The sequence below is a fragment of the Opisthorchis viverrini genome (genome assembly GCF_000715545.1).
Source record: "Opisthorchis viverrini unplaced genomic scaffold opera_v5_10, whole genome shotgun sequence".
NCBI lineage: Eukaryota > Metazoa > Platyhelminthes > Trematoda > Opisthorchiida > Opisthorchiidae > Opisthorchis > Opisthorchis viverrini.
The window spans coordinates 2723831-2740725 of NW_008751666.1; the positions used below are offsets into that span (position 1 = coordinate 2723831).

At 41.3% G+C, this 16895-nt stretch overlaps 1 protein-coding gene across 1 annotated transcript in view; it reads left to right on the forward strand.

Annotated features, from left to right (window-relative positions):
- Positions 1-888: 888 nt before the first annotated feature.
- The window catches only part of T265_12689 (hypothetical protein), a gene marked incomplete at both ends in the record, with an annotated part of 43962 nt that continues 27955 nt past the window's right edge, over positions 889-16895 (forward strand). The window contains 4 exons of the mRNA XM_009164952.1: positions 889-1011; positions 8244-8395; positions 14324-14554; positions 15264-15407. Of these exons, the coding sequence (XP_009163216.1) occupies positions 889-1011; positions 8244-8395; positions 14324-14554; positions 15264-15407 (650 nt within the window). The remainder of the gene's footprint in view (positions 1012-8243; positions 8396-14323; positions 14555-15263; positions 15408-16895) is intronic.

The following is a 16895-nucleotide window of genomic DNA, read 5'->3' on the forward strand; positions in this document are numbered from 1 at the left end:
CCGTGTACCCTTTTTGAAGATAGGGATACCTGCCAACATGCCCCATTCTGCAGGCATTTTTCTCTTCGTCCCACATAGTAACAATGAGCTTTGTCAGGTGGGTCACCAGGGAATTTCCGCCTTCTTCGAAGAGGGCTGGATACAGACCGTCCGGTCCTGGTGCCTTCTCAAGTTTCAGTACGGCCATTTCGTATCCTATTTCTTCTTCCGAAGGGCGGGGTGGGGGTTAAATCCACGAATTCCCATCTATTAATTCAGTACCAAACCATTTGTCCACAAGCGGGCTATCATTGATCTAATTAACTGGTACTTAGCAAGGATTCAGCCCAGGAATAAATCTACCGATTGTCGCCAAACTTTTTCGAAAAGGATTCAGCTCTCGTCATACGCAGAATAATGCGGATATAAATGCAAACGTTGCATGGTACTCACTGTCAGGAAATGTGCAATGGTTAGTAAGTGAGAAGGTCTACTATGTAGTAAAAGTTTTTGGGGGGCGTTGGCGACTTTGAGGCATAGACTGAACAATAAATGTTAAGGGTTAAATTCTAAGACTGTAAGTTGCCATCGTGCAGCTTCACATATACGCGAAGAGTTGTTCTGGCAATCAAGCATCAATGTACTTACACCAGTTGTTTCAAACTTTGTGGCGCAGCTACGAAGTAAACTGGGACGCAAAATTCTAGAATTCTAGTGATGTAGGATTATAATCTTACAAAAGTTTGTAGAGAAGCGTTTAAAACTATTTTCTGTGCTCACACGACATGGTTTTGAAAGCTATTAATTTGAGATTTCTCTTCATCTACGTAAACTTCATTTTTGGTCTTGTTGAGTGCACTACGCTGAGCACTAGCGTTACACCATAGTAACGTTTTTGTTACCTGACAGATTCTCAAACAGATTGGTCCATACAAAGGTTCTGTTCAATTCAACTTCCGAGCCAAGTATTTTCCGGAGGATGTTACAGCAGAACTTATCCACGAGATCACCCAACGCTTATTCTACCTCCAGGTAAGTACACACTACTGAGTTCTAATAAATTATTTTGATGGTTAAATTTACAGTCAGTTTTTGTGAAAAATGTAGAAAGTGTATATAGGTCAGTTAGTTGGTTGCGTACTTTTGTCTGCCAGTGAATCACGAGCCAGAAGGCTGAGTAACCGAATTTACTGGCAGCTACACCTACACACAGTCTATTAGAAAAGAGTACGAAACAAATAATTTGGCTATGAAGTTAATCTGCCATTTCCTGGTTCGTTTGACTTACGCTCTCCCATTATTCCATCTGATCAACTTGCTTTTACCAGTAGTGCTGATGCACGTGGTAGTTCCTTCTATGACCTTTAGGACTTGACTTAAAAGGTGCTTCATGCCCCTGCCTGGTCATACCACGCATCTTAGTAGGGTCAGGCCCATTAGAAAAGTTAGCTGATCCGTTCTCACAGAGTGTGAGCTGTGTTTGCGTTTCGACAATCCTATGCTCATCATTCCTGACGTTTTAACGGGTTTTGCAATAGACGTAATCTTGATTTTTGCCGAACAAATGACCGGTAAAAGTTCGAATAATGAACAGTTTTGGTAATCCCAAGGTGCGTAAGACGGTTGATGAACAATCGGCGAGTTTTTCTCAAACTTTAGTTTAATCGCTTGAATACCGGCCCAACTAAACTTGACAGGCACTGAAATTCAGTTAAACCAAGGTTTATTTGAAATTCTATTGAAACTTTCGTTGGTAATTTATGACTATTCCAATGAGTTAAAAATGCCAAAACTTAATTATTTGCCTTCAACGCCAGGCCACCTGAAGATGCTTCAAAAGATATCCGGCTTCTACTACAAGTAATCAAGTTTCCCGAAAGAGACGTAAACATCTAGACTTAGACTGAAAAGTACGTGCTTTTGCCTTTATAATGTCTCAAACCAAATTGGCATCTGACCTTGAAATAGGAACAAAAGCTCAGCGTAGAGCAAGCTCAGTCACAAAACTGACGGCCAGACCGGTGGCGCAAAACTGCCAAGCAAACCCGGGAGACTAAAAGTGTTTTTGTTGAAACGTTTCCATTAAAATTTGCATTTAAAAGTGTGCTTTAAGAAGAATGTTGCAGATGAATCCATCAGTAACTTTTCGCTTCGAAGTTATCCTATTGCCGATTTATTTGCAGAAGTGCGGTTAGTTGGCTTTACCTGGGAGAATCATGGATGTTCCAGTAGGAGTTTTCTATATTGAAAATACTGGGGCGATCTGGATGCAAAAGAATTGATAGGGAAAAGTTCATTGCGAACGCGGAATCCTCATGTGATCTACTTCTGAAAATGGTAACAAGCGGGAGCAAATGAAATGTTACAAATGGTTAGGTGACGTTAGTGAACACTCATGGTAATGAGACAACACTGTTTCCATTTTTTTGTGACGCCAAAACGTCACCGTTAGATGTCACAGTATTATTACAGATGAAAACAACGATTCGGCATACCAAAGCAAGTAGGTGAACCGCTACCGTGTTATAACTCTATATCGTATTAGTATATGTACATCGTGTTTTAAGGCTATACTAATTTGTGACACAATTGAACATGGACCCCGTTCCTAGTCTCTGCTGGACATTCAGTTTGGAATGCTGTCAATGATGGTAATGATGATAGAGATGATGATATTGGCGATAATGTTGATGTTAATGATGATGATCATGATGATGATGATGATGGTGAATATAAGCTATAGGTTTCCGTCTAACTTATGCCCACTTGAACTGTATTTGGACTGATTTCAACAAACACGCCCAGTTATAAATCAATTCGGTCTTCGCGGGAGACTCAACTGAATCTGTCGTTTAAGATATTCTTCAGCTGATTGTGCTGCACAAAGGCCGCCTCATTTTTACTTGCCTGCGATTCACTGAAATTTCGTAACAAGGAGGCACAATACGTCTGCATTATGGAGCTATAAGCATTCACACCCCATCACTGGACGATCGGCTCAACACGAAGTGTTGAAACAGCCGTACAGTACTTCTCAGCTTTCCAGCGTGGATTAGGTTTACTGATCAGATGAAGCCTTTAGTGAACTTTTTAGTTCTTTAGAGCTTTTGCTCTTTCATGATTAAGTTTGATCGTCCGTTGTGCCTGTGCAAATCTTATTACATACAACAATAGACTGGCGTGTTCCTGGATTAAAGGTTATAGGGCTTATGAGCACCAAAGCTAAGCGCCCTACTGTTATGTAATCTGACTGGTAGATCATTATAGTTTGTGTCAATCACGCCTCTGACCCAGGAACACAGTTAATGTGCTTTGCTTACGAAATGCCGGATAATGCTTAGACAAATGGAGGGATAATATTTTTCTGCTACTGTATCCTGAAATCTTTAAGGTCAGATCAATAATGTTGATGATGAGCAAGTTGTTGATGGAGCAAATCTTCCAAGAGTGGAAGATATCAGAACCGGTAATATTTCCAGAGCTTCCTCACAGTAAACCACCTTACTAGACTAGTTGTGGGCCGAATTCCTGTTTTAGTCCCTCTGACCTCCCAAAAGTTTTATTATCACTTCATACGAACGTATGTACCTTATTTTCGTTCACGAACAGAATTTCACCTTCTCCACCAAAACAGACTGCTTGTTCTCATTCTATTCATAGTAATTATTACGCATGCAGCTTTAGTAGGGAGTCGCTTGACAGCAAGTCATAAGTTCATTCTGTTCATTTATCAAAATGCAACTGAACAGTGGTTAGGTGTGGCATTCAGGTTGAAGTTAAATTCCACACAGCCTGAATCATCACTGGCCTATCGAACTCAGATATTCCGGCCAACTCAACCAGAGAAGACTTAGACGTTTGTTTGCGACCCATTGTCAGTATCCGCACCCGGGTTTGAGCATCGAGGCAACGAGCCGCTGTAATTAGACTGTGGTGAATTCCTACGAAGTTGGCCGAGGGAAATAATCAAAAACACCCTGCACATGGGCGAACATCACATCAGCGAAACCCAGCGGTACTGCTTATCGAGGGACACTGTTTGTTTCAAGCCCACGGTTGGAGGATTCATTATCCAGAGGATTAGATGCTATGACAAATATAGAGGGTCATTAAAGTGAAACGACAGGTCTGTGACCCTACATGGAGCAAAGCAGTCACATATACGTGGCTTGCACTGCCTTGAACGTTGCTGAAAACTCTTTCAAAGCCCACGGCTAGTTTCAGTGTTCTAAAGGCTCATCAGGTTGGAGCAGTCCCTAAGCTTCCATCAATCTTATGTTCTACTTGAGCCCGTTTGTACGAAATTCCACAAATTCTTATTTGAATGCCGATTTTGTCTTAAGGGAAGACTCATCTGGGGTTCAGTTGAGTCTCCCGTTTAAACCAGATTGGTATGCAAATGAGTGCATTTTGCGTAGGTCTAATCGGAGGATTGCTTACTGACCAAACACCAACCATTTGGCTCACTTGCATAGAACATTTGGGATACAAAAATGTGCTTAAAATTTACGGTTATTTTTTATTCTCCATAACAAGGTATGCTCTTTAAACGTTCTCAGTTATTTGGTGGGAAAGAACTAATCCTCCGTTCGTTATACGCATTCCACTTGGCAGGGATCATTTGCAAAACTTTTCCACATCTCTTGATTCTGGGATCGAGTGTATTTTACCAGTCCCAGCAGCATGACCTCGAATGATTTGGTCCAGAAGTAAGGTGGCTTTCGACTACACCCAAGCACATCACAGTGAATAGGTGGATCAAATTTCAATTTGTTGACAGCGTAATCCTTCAGGTCCCACGACTAAAAATGGGTGGGCCGGATGGGAGAGCTGTCTTCTATGAGTTTTGTCTGTGGACAATAGTCTGCTGTGGCTACAGCGCACATGGAGTTTTTACTCGAATAAACCTGAGAGTTGTTAACCATCTGTTGATTAGAAGAAACATCCACAATGTGTGGCGAGGGTACGGTCTATTCGGTTTATTACTTAATACTGTGATGATGCTAGTGACAAAAGCGTGCAGAAATCAGACAGTTTTCTCCTGAAGGAAACTTCATTTCATGTCGAAAAATGGAATAGGTCGTGGTCGAAGGTAAAATCCGTCGTTGTATCTACTTTGAATTTCTGTAATTTTGAAGGGATTACTGGGTCAAGCCTGCACAGATCGATACTCGATTTCAGTTCCTTAAGTTGGGTTGGGTTAAAGCCGCCATATAAAGCTTTGGATCCAGACAATCAGCTACCAACTAAGAACGAAGTATTACTCCGAGTGCGGAAAGGAAGAAGGATCGAGTTCACAGTATGAATCGAAATTTTTCTTTATTATCTTCATTATCTTCTTATTTGAACGAAATCAATCGTTCGGTATAGGTTTCAATAACGAACCAATTCTATGGGGTTTTTCTCTCGCCACTAGGTTGATGGTGATGTCACTGTAGAGATGATCTAGCATGGTTCATACGATGAGTTCAACTTCACAGACTATGTAGAAGACGCTTATATAAACTTTCTCAAGGTGTTCTTGGGACACAATCTGACTTTGGGTGTATTCAGACAAACCATCTTGTGAGCACTATCAATGGATTTCTGTTGGCATAAAAATACTTAACATCCTGTTTTTATCAAAAGGTGGTCTTTTTTCACAAGAAAACCTAAGGAGAAGAGACTTCTGTTAAACAGTTAGGTATCATCCAGACCTGCGATCTAGATGACGTTTGACAGAAACAAATAGGTTCATAATCATGTTAGGCACAGACAGCCCCAATAATAACACTTGGATCAACACAAAGGCGTGTGGGTTGAAACATATCAAGAATACCCAATCACCTTTACAACATTCTCATGAATCACACTTCAATGGGAGACCGTTTATAGACTACGTCATTTTACATTTGACCCGGAACGTGACACTGTCACTGACAGACAAAACTTTCGTAAAAGCTCACAAAAAGATCATGGTTGTACGGCAGTGAAGCAGGATGTTGAACGCTGATGTCATGCTGTCGATGATGATTCATTGATTTGTGATACCGGATTTAGACCATAAATAAAATTCCAGGTACCGCAGGAAGAAATGCAACCAGTTTCCACAATCCTGTACCAATCCAGTTACAGTTTCGAGCCATCAACCACTAAAGGCCGGAAAGTAGTTAGGGCCATCCGTCCGCAAACATGCAGCACAAAGTATAAAACGGTTTACACTGGATTTCATCCTTTTGACCGTAAAGTCTAGGCGAAATTGCGTCTTTCTGATTGTACCAACATCGTCTGCGGGCTGCCGTCCCAACTTATCTGACTTCAGACATATGTTGCATTTTTCAATCTCCCTATGTTGCATATGTAGTTCTTGTTTCCTTTGAGGATAACTACAATCAATTATGCTTGTTCTAGAGAGGAGATGTCATTTCAGGTAGCCATTTCAACATCGGATCAATAAAATATCCCACCATCCACTTCATCAGCTTGATTAGGAATAGTCATGTATTCAGGTATAAACAGACTAGAGCTGTGCCGTCACATGCGCGCAAAACTCGCTTTAACTTGATAAGACTAAATGAACCAATTTCATTCATCATACCTTGGGTCAGCCTCATCCAAAGAAATTCAGACCGTCTGATCAGTTAGTTTGTCACAGTGTCAGGCGTTGAGAATGATTGGAAACTACTTTGTGTTTGAAATTTCCTCCACCGCAACGCGCCAAGCAAATCTAATCGATGCATTTGTTCCCAGTGAGCTGTGAAATGACCGGGACAAATGTATTCAGAGATGTTGCTTTGAAAAACAGTTTAGAACCTCCATTAAAGAAAAGGTTCGGCAGTGACGCATTGGTACTCTGTGTGAGTTCCACTATAATTGATGCTTTTGACTAGCGGGATGGGGGGGTTAAAAGCCTAAAACAGGCAAACTAGGATGTGAGAGCCATTTAAGATGCCAGCACCGTATACATTAGCTCAAGCTCGTAATACTTTACTACATCTGTTTGAATTAGTTGCTCCGTAAACCACATTACACATTCCCCAAATTTGGCATTTTAGTTAGTTCTTTCGACCTTCAAAGAAGCCTAATTTAAATTTTTTTTACATAACTCACACCCATCCTGGAATAAAAAATAGCCTGAATAGGAAGAAAATGATACTCACTGGTTGAATATCAGTAGGTTTCTAGTTTCTGCAGGCACCTGAGGTAGCATGAAAGAATAAACGAGAGGAATTAATTCGTTAAGCTTGAATGGAACGGGAGGATGATGGAATACATGGCTAATTACTCTGTCAGAGTTTGTTTTAGGTCAACCTGAACTTCAACTATTTGTGCAACTCATATGTTTTTTCGTCAGGAGGTGGATTTTCAACATCCATAAGCGATACTGTGTTGATAAGTTTATAAACAAAAGATTGTCGGACTGGATGAAATTGCGGTTAGAAAGCCAAGTGGTGAAAACAACGTTAGAATGTGCAATGGAATACGCAATAATTCACAGGGTTTGAGAGCTTAGAATGCATGAAAAGTATGATTCTGCCTGTAATCCAGTATGAGAGGATAAGAATAGCACAGATATGTCCATTGCGCTTCAACATACTCTGAGAAGACCGGACGAAATATTCATCACTGGATTCACGGAATCAAACAGAGCCATTATAGAGGAATACACATGGTAGTAGTCTATCTGATAAGTCCATTTCTAGCGAATGGGGCTTTAAACTATAATAACAAGAGGTAAGATATTCCATCATACGTTACCTGAAGGTGCATAGATCCGGTGAGGCTAGGGATACGTGAACATTCGAGTGCTTTACAAAATGAACTATGACTGAGTTTGTGAAAAGAGCTTTGCACTGAGTCTAATGATCATTGCTCTACTAAAGAATTTTTAGCTCAGGGTTTTAGGCTGATCATTTGCTTGTAATGGTCGCATCGAGGAGAGTTGTATGCTAGCCTCAATCGTGCAGAGGAGAAGATCAACGTTCACATGAATATTTCTAGGTGTACGATTAATCTGCCTGCATGAATAATTGATACATGGACACGTGACGTGTACTTTGCCCGTGCCAGACACATTCGAGAAACGTAACCAGCAGTGACACGTGACGCAAGCAGCATTTGACAAATCAGAAAAGACCTGATTTTTAAAACCATAAAGGTGTCTTTCAAGTAGAAAAATCAGGTCTCATTACGAGAAAATATTTGTTAGTTTAAGCTTTCGCCTACTGAAACATCCAAAGGTAAACATTTATCCGATATCTGTTCATCTTATTTTATTTCTACAGGTAAAGGAGAGCATTTTGACGGGCGAGATATACTGTCCCATTGAAACTGCAGTTCTGCTAGCATCCTATGCCTGTCAAGCCAAATACGGGGATTACGACCCTTCAGTGATACGATCGGGGTTCCTTAGAATCGACCAGATGCTTCCGCAAAAGTAAGTATGATAAATGCGGTGAATACCTACCCTAATTATAGAAGGGACGAGTAGGTTGTGCTTTTCTGTGATTTAGCCGCATCAAGGGCTTTAACATGATTGTGTAAATAAAATCACCTCAGCTAAACATTTGGCGCTGTGGTTATTCGACATTTTCCCATGTAATCTATCTGCCCTAACGAAAAAGTTTCTGACTATTACTGATTATTTCGGATGCAAGTAGTCCCACAGCATTCATTAGCAAAAGTGATGACTAAAAATCGCTGTTTTTTTCCATCAATGCGCTGTTTAATATCTTGGCTAGTTTGTCTTAGGTAAAACCACCTTACTATTTGCAGGTCCATCGTCGCGGTTTATGCTCACTGTGCATAGATAAGTGGTACCCAGACTTGCATTTCTATCCTAATACTCATTGGTGGAAAAGTGAAGATGTCACACACTGCCAGTAGGTTTTATAATTTCCCCAAAGGTACAAAGTTACACAGCAAAAGACTCAAAAATCTGATGAAAAGGCTTCACCTTTCTAACCCATATCACTCAGCCTAGTTGCACCGAAACTCTCGTTTGGTTCATTCGGTTCTGAATGCATAACTTGCCTGGGTGTATTTTGTTATGCCTTAATAGAAAGCTTGAAGCGGGTTAAGTGAAGGTGCTCGACCATTACACAGTGGAAAGTCTTCTGACAACTACCGGATACGGTCTCCTGTCTTTACCAAAAACACGATTCTGAGGGCCGATCAGGAGTACAGTCGTTTAACCTGTGAACAGTCACATGTGAGCAGGTCATAAGGACTTTGCCTTGAAAAATCGGCATTTGCGAATTTAGTCGATATTTGGTCATGTGACGTGAGTTCTCTTGGTGATGAATGGGCACTGCCACATCATGTTTAATTACCAGTTACCCATACTGCTGATCAGCCTTTGGAATCTGGTCGGCTCTCATCTGCTCTCTCTTGAAATTCATGAAGCTTGTGGCGCTAGGGCCTTACAGCAAGAAAAAACAGCTGTAGACCGTTTCATGGCTTCATCAGACTTCGGAATTGAACAAAAGGACCCAATCACTAGTTTCACTGTAAAATGTCCTCACTGCAAACGAGAGTCCATGCATTTCATATCCGGCCACATAATTTTACAAACGATTCCATTTTCCTTCTTCTCTTTCCCAGAAATCACCTATGAAGATCTTTTATCTTAATTCATCCCTCATTTTATGCAAAGCGAGAGAGTGTGTACGACTTAAGAGAAGACTGTTCTATCGTAGCGAGCAGTCTTAAGACCGCCAGCCAGAAAATACCATTGCACCATACGACGTTGCTCCCCTTTGAAGGGAGTACCTCATCACACCGACAAAAACTGATCTTCAGCAGGAATGCTTAAAAGTGATGTGTGCTTCAACCGAATGTAGCACATTCTCAGAAATGCTCACTTTATAGGGATGAGACAGTGTTATCTGACATCACAATCCGTTTGGCTCTCATACGCAACACACCTCATTGTTGAATTTCCAGAATAGTCTATTAAAAGGCCTTATCAATGAATTATTATCGAAAACATTAGTTTCTGATTAAAATGAACTTTATTTGATTGTATGGGTTGAAAACGCTCGCAAATTTACTTGACGACCATATGCCACTATGGCTCCTGATTTTATCTATGAATTTAACGATCCTCAACTTTCTCCGCCATTTCTCACAATTGTTTCCACCTACGTGCATCTTCTGTGAGATTTCGCGCTGCGTGAGAAACAAGAAGCCCTGACGATTACTAGTACAATTTAAAAAAAACAGATTTGGTATCTTCACTGATGGGAAACTAGAACCCGCCGGTTCCACCGATAGATCAACCTGCAAAACGACGAAGTAATTTGATAATTTCAGAAATTTATCTCCACTTGTAGGCAGTAATAGACACTCATGAAACTAAGTACTCGTCTTAGTAGGTTTGTCCATTGTACTGGCTCCAATCCATCTGTTTCCCACAAAATTAAAAAAAAGCTTACGCCACTTAAACAGCCTGCTAAACTGTACTTTCGGATTCTAGCTGCAAGCCTGAACCACTATTTAAAATTCTCTTAGCCGTAAAGTCTCATGTTTGGTTAGTGGTCAATATCGAAAGCAATGCCTTATTTCAGTTAACAAAGAGTTGCATCATTCTCTATTGAGATCAAAGCATTACGGACAAAGAATTTTTGTCTTTCATTTCTCTGACTCCAAAAGGTCTATAATCCACCAGTATGATGTCTCAGTCCAGTAAAAGAAGGAAGAGTTTTCCGAGGAAAAAAAACAATATTCCGGGGGTTGATCGGGTCAATCTTCCACGGCGCCCGTTTTGCCTCACTGGCTTGCACCGCTCTGTTTCCTAGCAAATAAGTCTGAGCAGTTTAACTCGTTCACAGATCGTTCCTTTCACTTCCATGTAATATTCCAGATGCTTTGGGGAGTTTCGACAAACCACCGATAGGTATTTGTAGCTATCTTGGGCCAGGGGTTTTTCGCTGAGCAGAACATCTTACGCAGAATGCTGGAGTATTCATTCTCCATGTTGGCACCGCTGTACCCATATTGCATGCGTCTGTATATTTTCATCATCTCTCTGTTTTGCTGAAGAGCATAGCTTTGAGGTATCTAGAGGAGATGAAAGCTACAAATTCGAAGACCTCAATTAAACGTCCTCGTTCTGGTGTGTTTTCACTAGACATTTTGGGTTGTCTATGATAAGTCAAACTAGGTTTATGGTGTTTTATACAGTGAAAAGAAACGTAATTGAAGCCGTCAAGGATTTTCCCCAATATTTTTTCTAGCTTTCAAAAAATGACAAATCTGAACTGATCATGATTCCATGGAGGCAAACCATTTCTAACTCGAATATTAAACGTTTTTTGCGAAAAAAAANGAAGAGTTTTCCGAGGAAAAAAAACAATATTCCGGGGGTTGATCGGGTCAATCTTCCACGGCGCCCGTTTTGCCTCACTGGCTTGCACCGCTCTGTTTCCTAGCAAATAAGTCTGAGCAGTTTAACTCGTTCACAGATCGTTCCTTTCACTTCCATGTAATATTCCAGATGCTTTGGGGAGTTTCGACAAACCACCGATAGGTATTTGTAGCTATCTTGGGCCAGGGGTTTTTCGCTGAGCAGAACATCTTACGCAGAATGCTGGAGTATTCATTCTCCATGTTGGCACCGCTGTACCCATATTGCATGCGTCTGTATATTTTCATCATCTCTCTGTTTTGCTGAAGAGCATAGCTTTGAGGTATCTAGAGGAGATGAAAGCTACAAATTCGAAGACCTCAATTAAACGTCCTCGTTCTGGTGTGTTTTCACTAGACATTTTGGGTTGTCTATGATAAGTCAAACTAGGTTTATGGTGTTTTATACAGTGAAAAGAAACGTAATTGAAGCCGTCAAGGATTTTCCCCAATATTTTTTCTAGGCTTTCAAAAATGACAAATCTGAACTGATCATGATTCCATGGAGGCAAACCATTTCTAACTCGAATATTAAACGTTTTTTGCGAAAAAAAAATTGTAAAGTATTGTGGATCAGCCATGTAACGTTTCTCAACAATGCCTTAGGAAGAAGTCTAAAGATATTTATGATTGGGGAACACGCAATGTGACGCTGGCTCCCAACCTTATTCTGCTGGAATCAAGTTCTATCCACATTCTGAGGGATTTACTCCGCTGGCAGAATATAGGAAAAAAATGGAATTTTTTTGCATTCGTTGCCCTAAATATCCGCAAAACGGTGGCCTTCAGCCCTCCTATTGATTCTTAAGTTAGAATACACTTTGAACTTGCTTATTGGGCTTTTGAATCTCCAGTTTTAGTTGTATTCTGACTCCCTTTAACTAGAAGTCCCGAACACCAAACCACTTTCTTCAACCCATCGTTTTCTCGCAACTACTTCAGTTATCACTGACAAAAGAAAGACCAGTGAGTGCTGACGAAAAGCAAAACTTTTGACTCCTTTTAAAGTTTTTGTTATCCACAAACTTTCGTATCCAGTGCGGTGTATGTCACTTTGAATTCCAAGTATGTAAAGGACAATTCACGGATTAAATTTAGCTTTTCATCGTAGGTTTTGTTGTGTCAATCCTTCGTTGAATATTGACAGGCACTTTTATTTGATGTGGTTTGGCAGTTTCTAACAAGCCTGGAAAGTCGAGTTTACATTAACTATTCCATGAGAGCACAAAGGGCCCTCCAGACGATTTAGAATGTGAAGAACCGAAGCCATTGAATGGCGACTGATAGTGGCGAATTATAATTGCCCTATCTTCCTTGTATTAACGGTCGCACGATAAATCAGAGAAGCTTTTATATATTTTCAACTGACCAAGATGTATCACTGCACCTTCTAGTGATACAGCAATTTGGAGAGCATTCAAGCACAACTGATGTACCGGATACAAGTCCAATCTCGTGGCTCCCAAAAAACGGTTTGCATATTTTTCAGATACCATGTAAACAGTGGAAAAAGTCAGTAGCTAATCGCAAGTATAGTACCGTCCAGCTGATGAAATAGCGCCCCATTATCCGGAATTCGGCAATTCAGACAAAAACCAAGCTAGCTGGAGTTTTCGTTATGACACTGTAACTGATGTTTGGTGTCACTGTTTCATTCTTCTATGCTTCGGGCAAAAAAGCACAAAGCAGAATGTCAGTTTGCCGCTCCTAGCTTTGACCACATTGTTAAGATACCTATAATTTATGAGTACATGATATACTGAAGGGTAATCACAATAGCATGAATTAATTGACGTGGTCAGACTCCCTAGCTTTCATACCCTGCATAAATACGTGTATCGACCAAATTAATCCTCTTCCGATTGCTTAGCGGTAGTTCAATANATCAGCGCGTCTTTGGGCAATAAATACTTGATTCCAGGGAGAGTAATTTTTACTGGATGCACACATTTTGATGAAAGTCTTGTCAACGCAAATTGAGGCGTTTGATACTGCGCCTCTTAAACAGCGAGTAATCTAGGCAATTGCAGTTTGTGTTGTTTGAAAAGACAGCTTGCTATCTTTCCAAATCATGGAAACAATTCACGTAAATTGAATTGAACACGTTTGCCTGTTCAGACGTGATAATTCGGATGCGTCCAACGTGCGTTGGTGAAGTAGTGGTTACACGCTCGCCTCGCATGTCAGATGTCCGGGGTTCAAATCCCGGCACGGCCATTGGATATACACTGCTGATGAGCTCTACTAAGAGCGAAACTCGAGTCCAGTGCTTCCCTTTGGTGTGAAACCACCGAAATAATTACGGCAGAACAACAACACGGCCGTTCAAACGAGAGTGGTGTGGCTATGAATAAATTGAATATGCCGAAAAAACTACACGTTCGCAGATTTGCGACTGATTCCAATAACGACCTCAAAATTACCTGATTTTTTACAGATTTTATGCCGAATATAACGCTAAACTGCGTATAAGATCACAAACGCGGTAGACAGACAGTTAATTATTAACCACAGTAGGGATAAACGCATGTTGTCCTTGCTCTTCATCATGAGAAAACTACTAACCAAATGAAACTACTCACAAGGTTGCTGAAAACTCTTCGACAGCCCACGACCGGTTTCGCCCTTCTTGGGACTCATCAGGTTGGCATAGTCCCCCAGTTTTCGTCAACCATATGTTCTACTGACCAAGTGCCCTGCATTTCGGAAATCTTGGATATACTTTTATACAGGCCAATTGGCGGAGAAATTGAAATGCAATCTAGTGGGAATCTAGTACCAACAACCTGCCCCCGTCTTCTAAGATGCTCTGGTTCGTGTAATGACCACCAAATTTTACGAGCAGTATTTCAGCAACACCATTCTCTAGACATGTCATTAGGGAAATGTTTATTTCTAGGCCCAGTGTTAGCTTCCGATTGTCAGTAGATCCCACTCATTCTCATCCCCTGTTTTCAAGCGTGGTTTCGGAATCCGGAGAAAACGATGCCGAACTGGAACAGTCTATTTTACGGTGGTACAAGGAACACAACAACATGCTTCGTGCTGACGCTATGCTCGAGTACTTACGAGTCGCGCAGGATTTGGAAATGTACGGCGTCACTTATTTTCCAATAAAAAACAAACGAGGGACCAATTTGTTGCTCGGGATCGACGCTTTTGGATTAAATGTTTATACGGATGATAATAGGTTAGTTTCTTTTTATTCTTCTTCCTAAGCGGTCGTCCGCTTTTATGACTAAACTTACAGTACAGTGTTCTAATGAACAAGTGCATGTCCGGTCAACGGTAAGCGTATCTGCTTTCACGCTAGGTGAGCTGAGCATTAACACGCTCCGGCCGCCCTCACTGGAAGCGGTCGTCAAATGACACCATGCGTTTGACCTCCAGTTAATTATCACTTACGCTGGTGTTTCGACCGGACCGCTTTGAGTTCAACGTGATTTGACATTGTGCAAAACAAACGTCCACAACTTTGAGCCAGACAACCGAGTGAGCTCAGCCATTTGCAAGCAAAACTGGTCGATCTTTACAGTCAGCGAAAATGATTGATCAAATGTGCGCGTAAACATGCTCTACTGGGCGACGGCTTCAGCCTGCTACAACCACAGCGAATTCGAAAAAGGCCGCAAGCATACCTCTTCTCAAACGCAGAGTGCATGTGTTACCGTTTACGAATTCAAATAAGAGGATGCGGTTCCAAAAGGTTAAAGTCATCGTTCAGGCGTATACGTCAATAATTCACATTCTAAAGAATGGTTCGTGCATTCTAGGTTTCACAAAATACTCAGGACCAAAAAGTAGTAAAATTCAGTTCGGTTTGATTTGTTCAAGCCGACAAATATAGTGGAAATTTGATAAATACAGTCATTCACTTACCAGTTCGGTTGTCACAAAAGACTCACGTGCAACCCAGGTGGATCTTTCGTCTATTATATTCTTCAGCTGAAACTACTCACAAGGTTGCTGAAAACTTTTCGACAGCCCACGACCGGTTTCGCCCTTTTTGGGACTCATCAGCTAGGCACAGTCCCCGAGTTTCCGTCAACCTTATGTTCTACTTGAACCTAAATTTGCGTAAAGCCTCCACATGTTTCAGATGATACGGCATTTGAGATATCGTGGTATATATTGTACATCACATTCAGTGGAAGAATACCTAAAACGAGATGTTTAGCTGCTTCAGGTGAGTATCCCGTGAAATTCATGTAGGAGTGAAAATGAGTGCACTTGTCGAATTTAGGCAATTCGGGTTCAGGAAGAACATGAAGTTGACGGAAATTCGGGGACTGTGCCTACCTGATGAATTCCAGGAATGGCAAAACCGATTATGGGCTTTCATGAGCAGTCTCCTTCACGGAGGTTTAGAGGAAACTTCAAATTTCATATTGTGCAAATCCAGTGTGATTCCAATCCTTTGAGTTCGCGGACGTTAATTAGGACTTGGAAATAATAAGGAGCTGGCGAACCAAGTGCTTCATATTGTTGATTTTATGGGCAGCGCAGAACAAGGGACTTATTGTAACATTTTGCGGCAATATTTTCCAAGCGGTGGCGCGCCAAACCAGGAAGCATGACAAACAGGTAAGCTGATGTTGTTATTGACCTGTTCAGGAGGGTAGATCCGGCAGATGGATGGAGATCCTGTGTTGTTATTTTGTTCAACAGGCCTATTTAAACTCCTGATGATGTATGGTTTACACTAAATTGCGGAGTCTAAGAGTAGATGAAGGCCGGGCAATGGTACCACTTGTATCTGTGCCAAATCCCGAGGTCATTTTTGGAGCTGTTTATCGAACACTGTTTCAAAATTCTTCGTGGATCCGTGCAAGATTCTGATAACATTTAGATGCAGAATTCAGTGTGCTCAAGAGTATCGTCACACAGGGTGAACTGTTTAGGTACTGCATCCCCAGCTAGACTCAGCAGCTACCCACGAACTATGAGGAGACCATCACCATCGGCTTCAGCTGAAAGAACCACCTACCTACTATGCAGTGATCACAGCTGTCATACTTCCGTTTGCCGATAAGCTGGGGTATTGACGGCGATAGCTGATACAACTGCTGTGTGAATACGGGTTGTTAGTTGACCAATCTTTGAGGAAATCGGGGGTGGAAGCTATTAACCCACTACAACGGCTTGGTACGTGCGCGCCATTTTGCGCGTCTGGACGTCTATAAGATCTGCCCAACTGATAAATATATTTCAGCAACTGACAATTTTCCCTGATCGCCAGCTCCTCCCCTTTGTGGTTACCTCATGCTTGGCACAAAATGAAGCCTTTGCTATAAACCTGAAAAATACACTCTGAAATAAATTTACAATCCACGAACTTGTTTCTGCGGTGTGGTCAATGCCCTCGTATTCAGATCAATAGTGCTCAATCTTTTAGTAACTACTTCAAAGTGACAATCAACTACCTTTAATGTGCTCTTTGATTTCGTGCACAGACTATCCTACATTCTCATTGCAAAATCCGTAGTCACTTCCACAGATGTTGTTATCAAGTAACCCAAGTGTATGCTAAA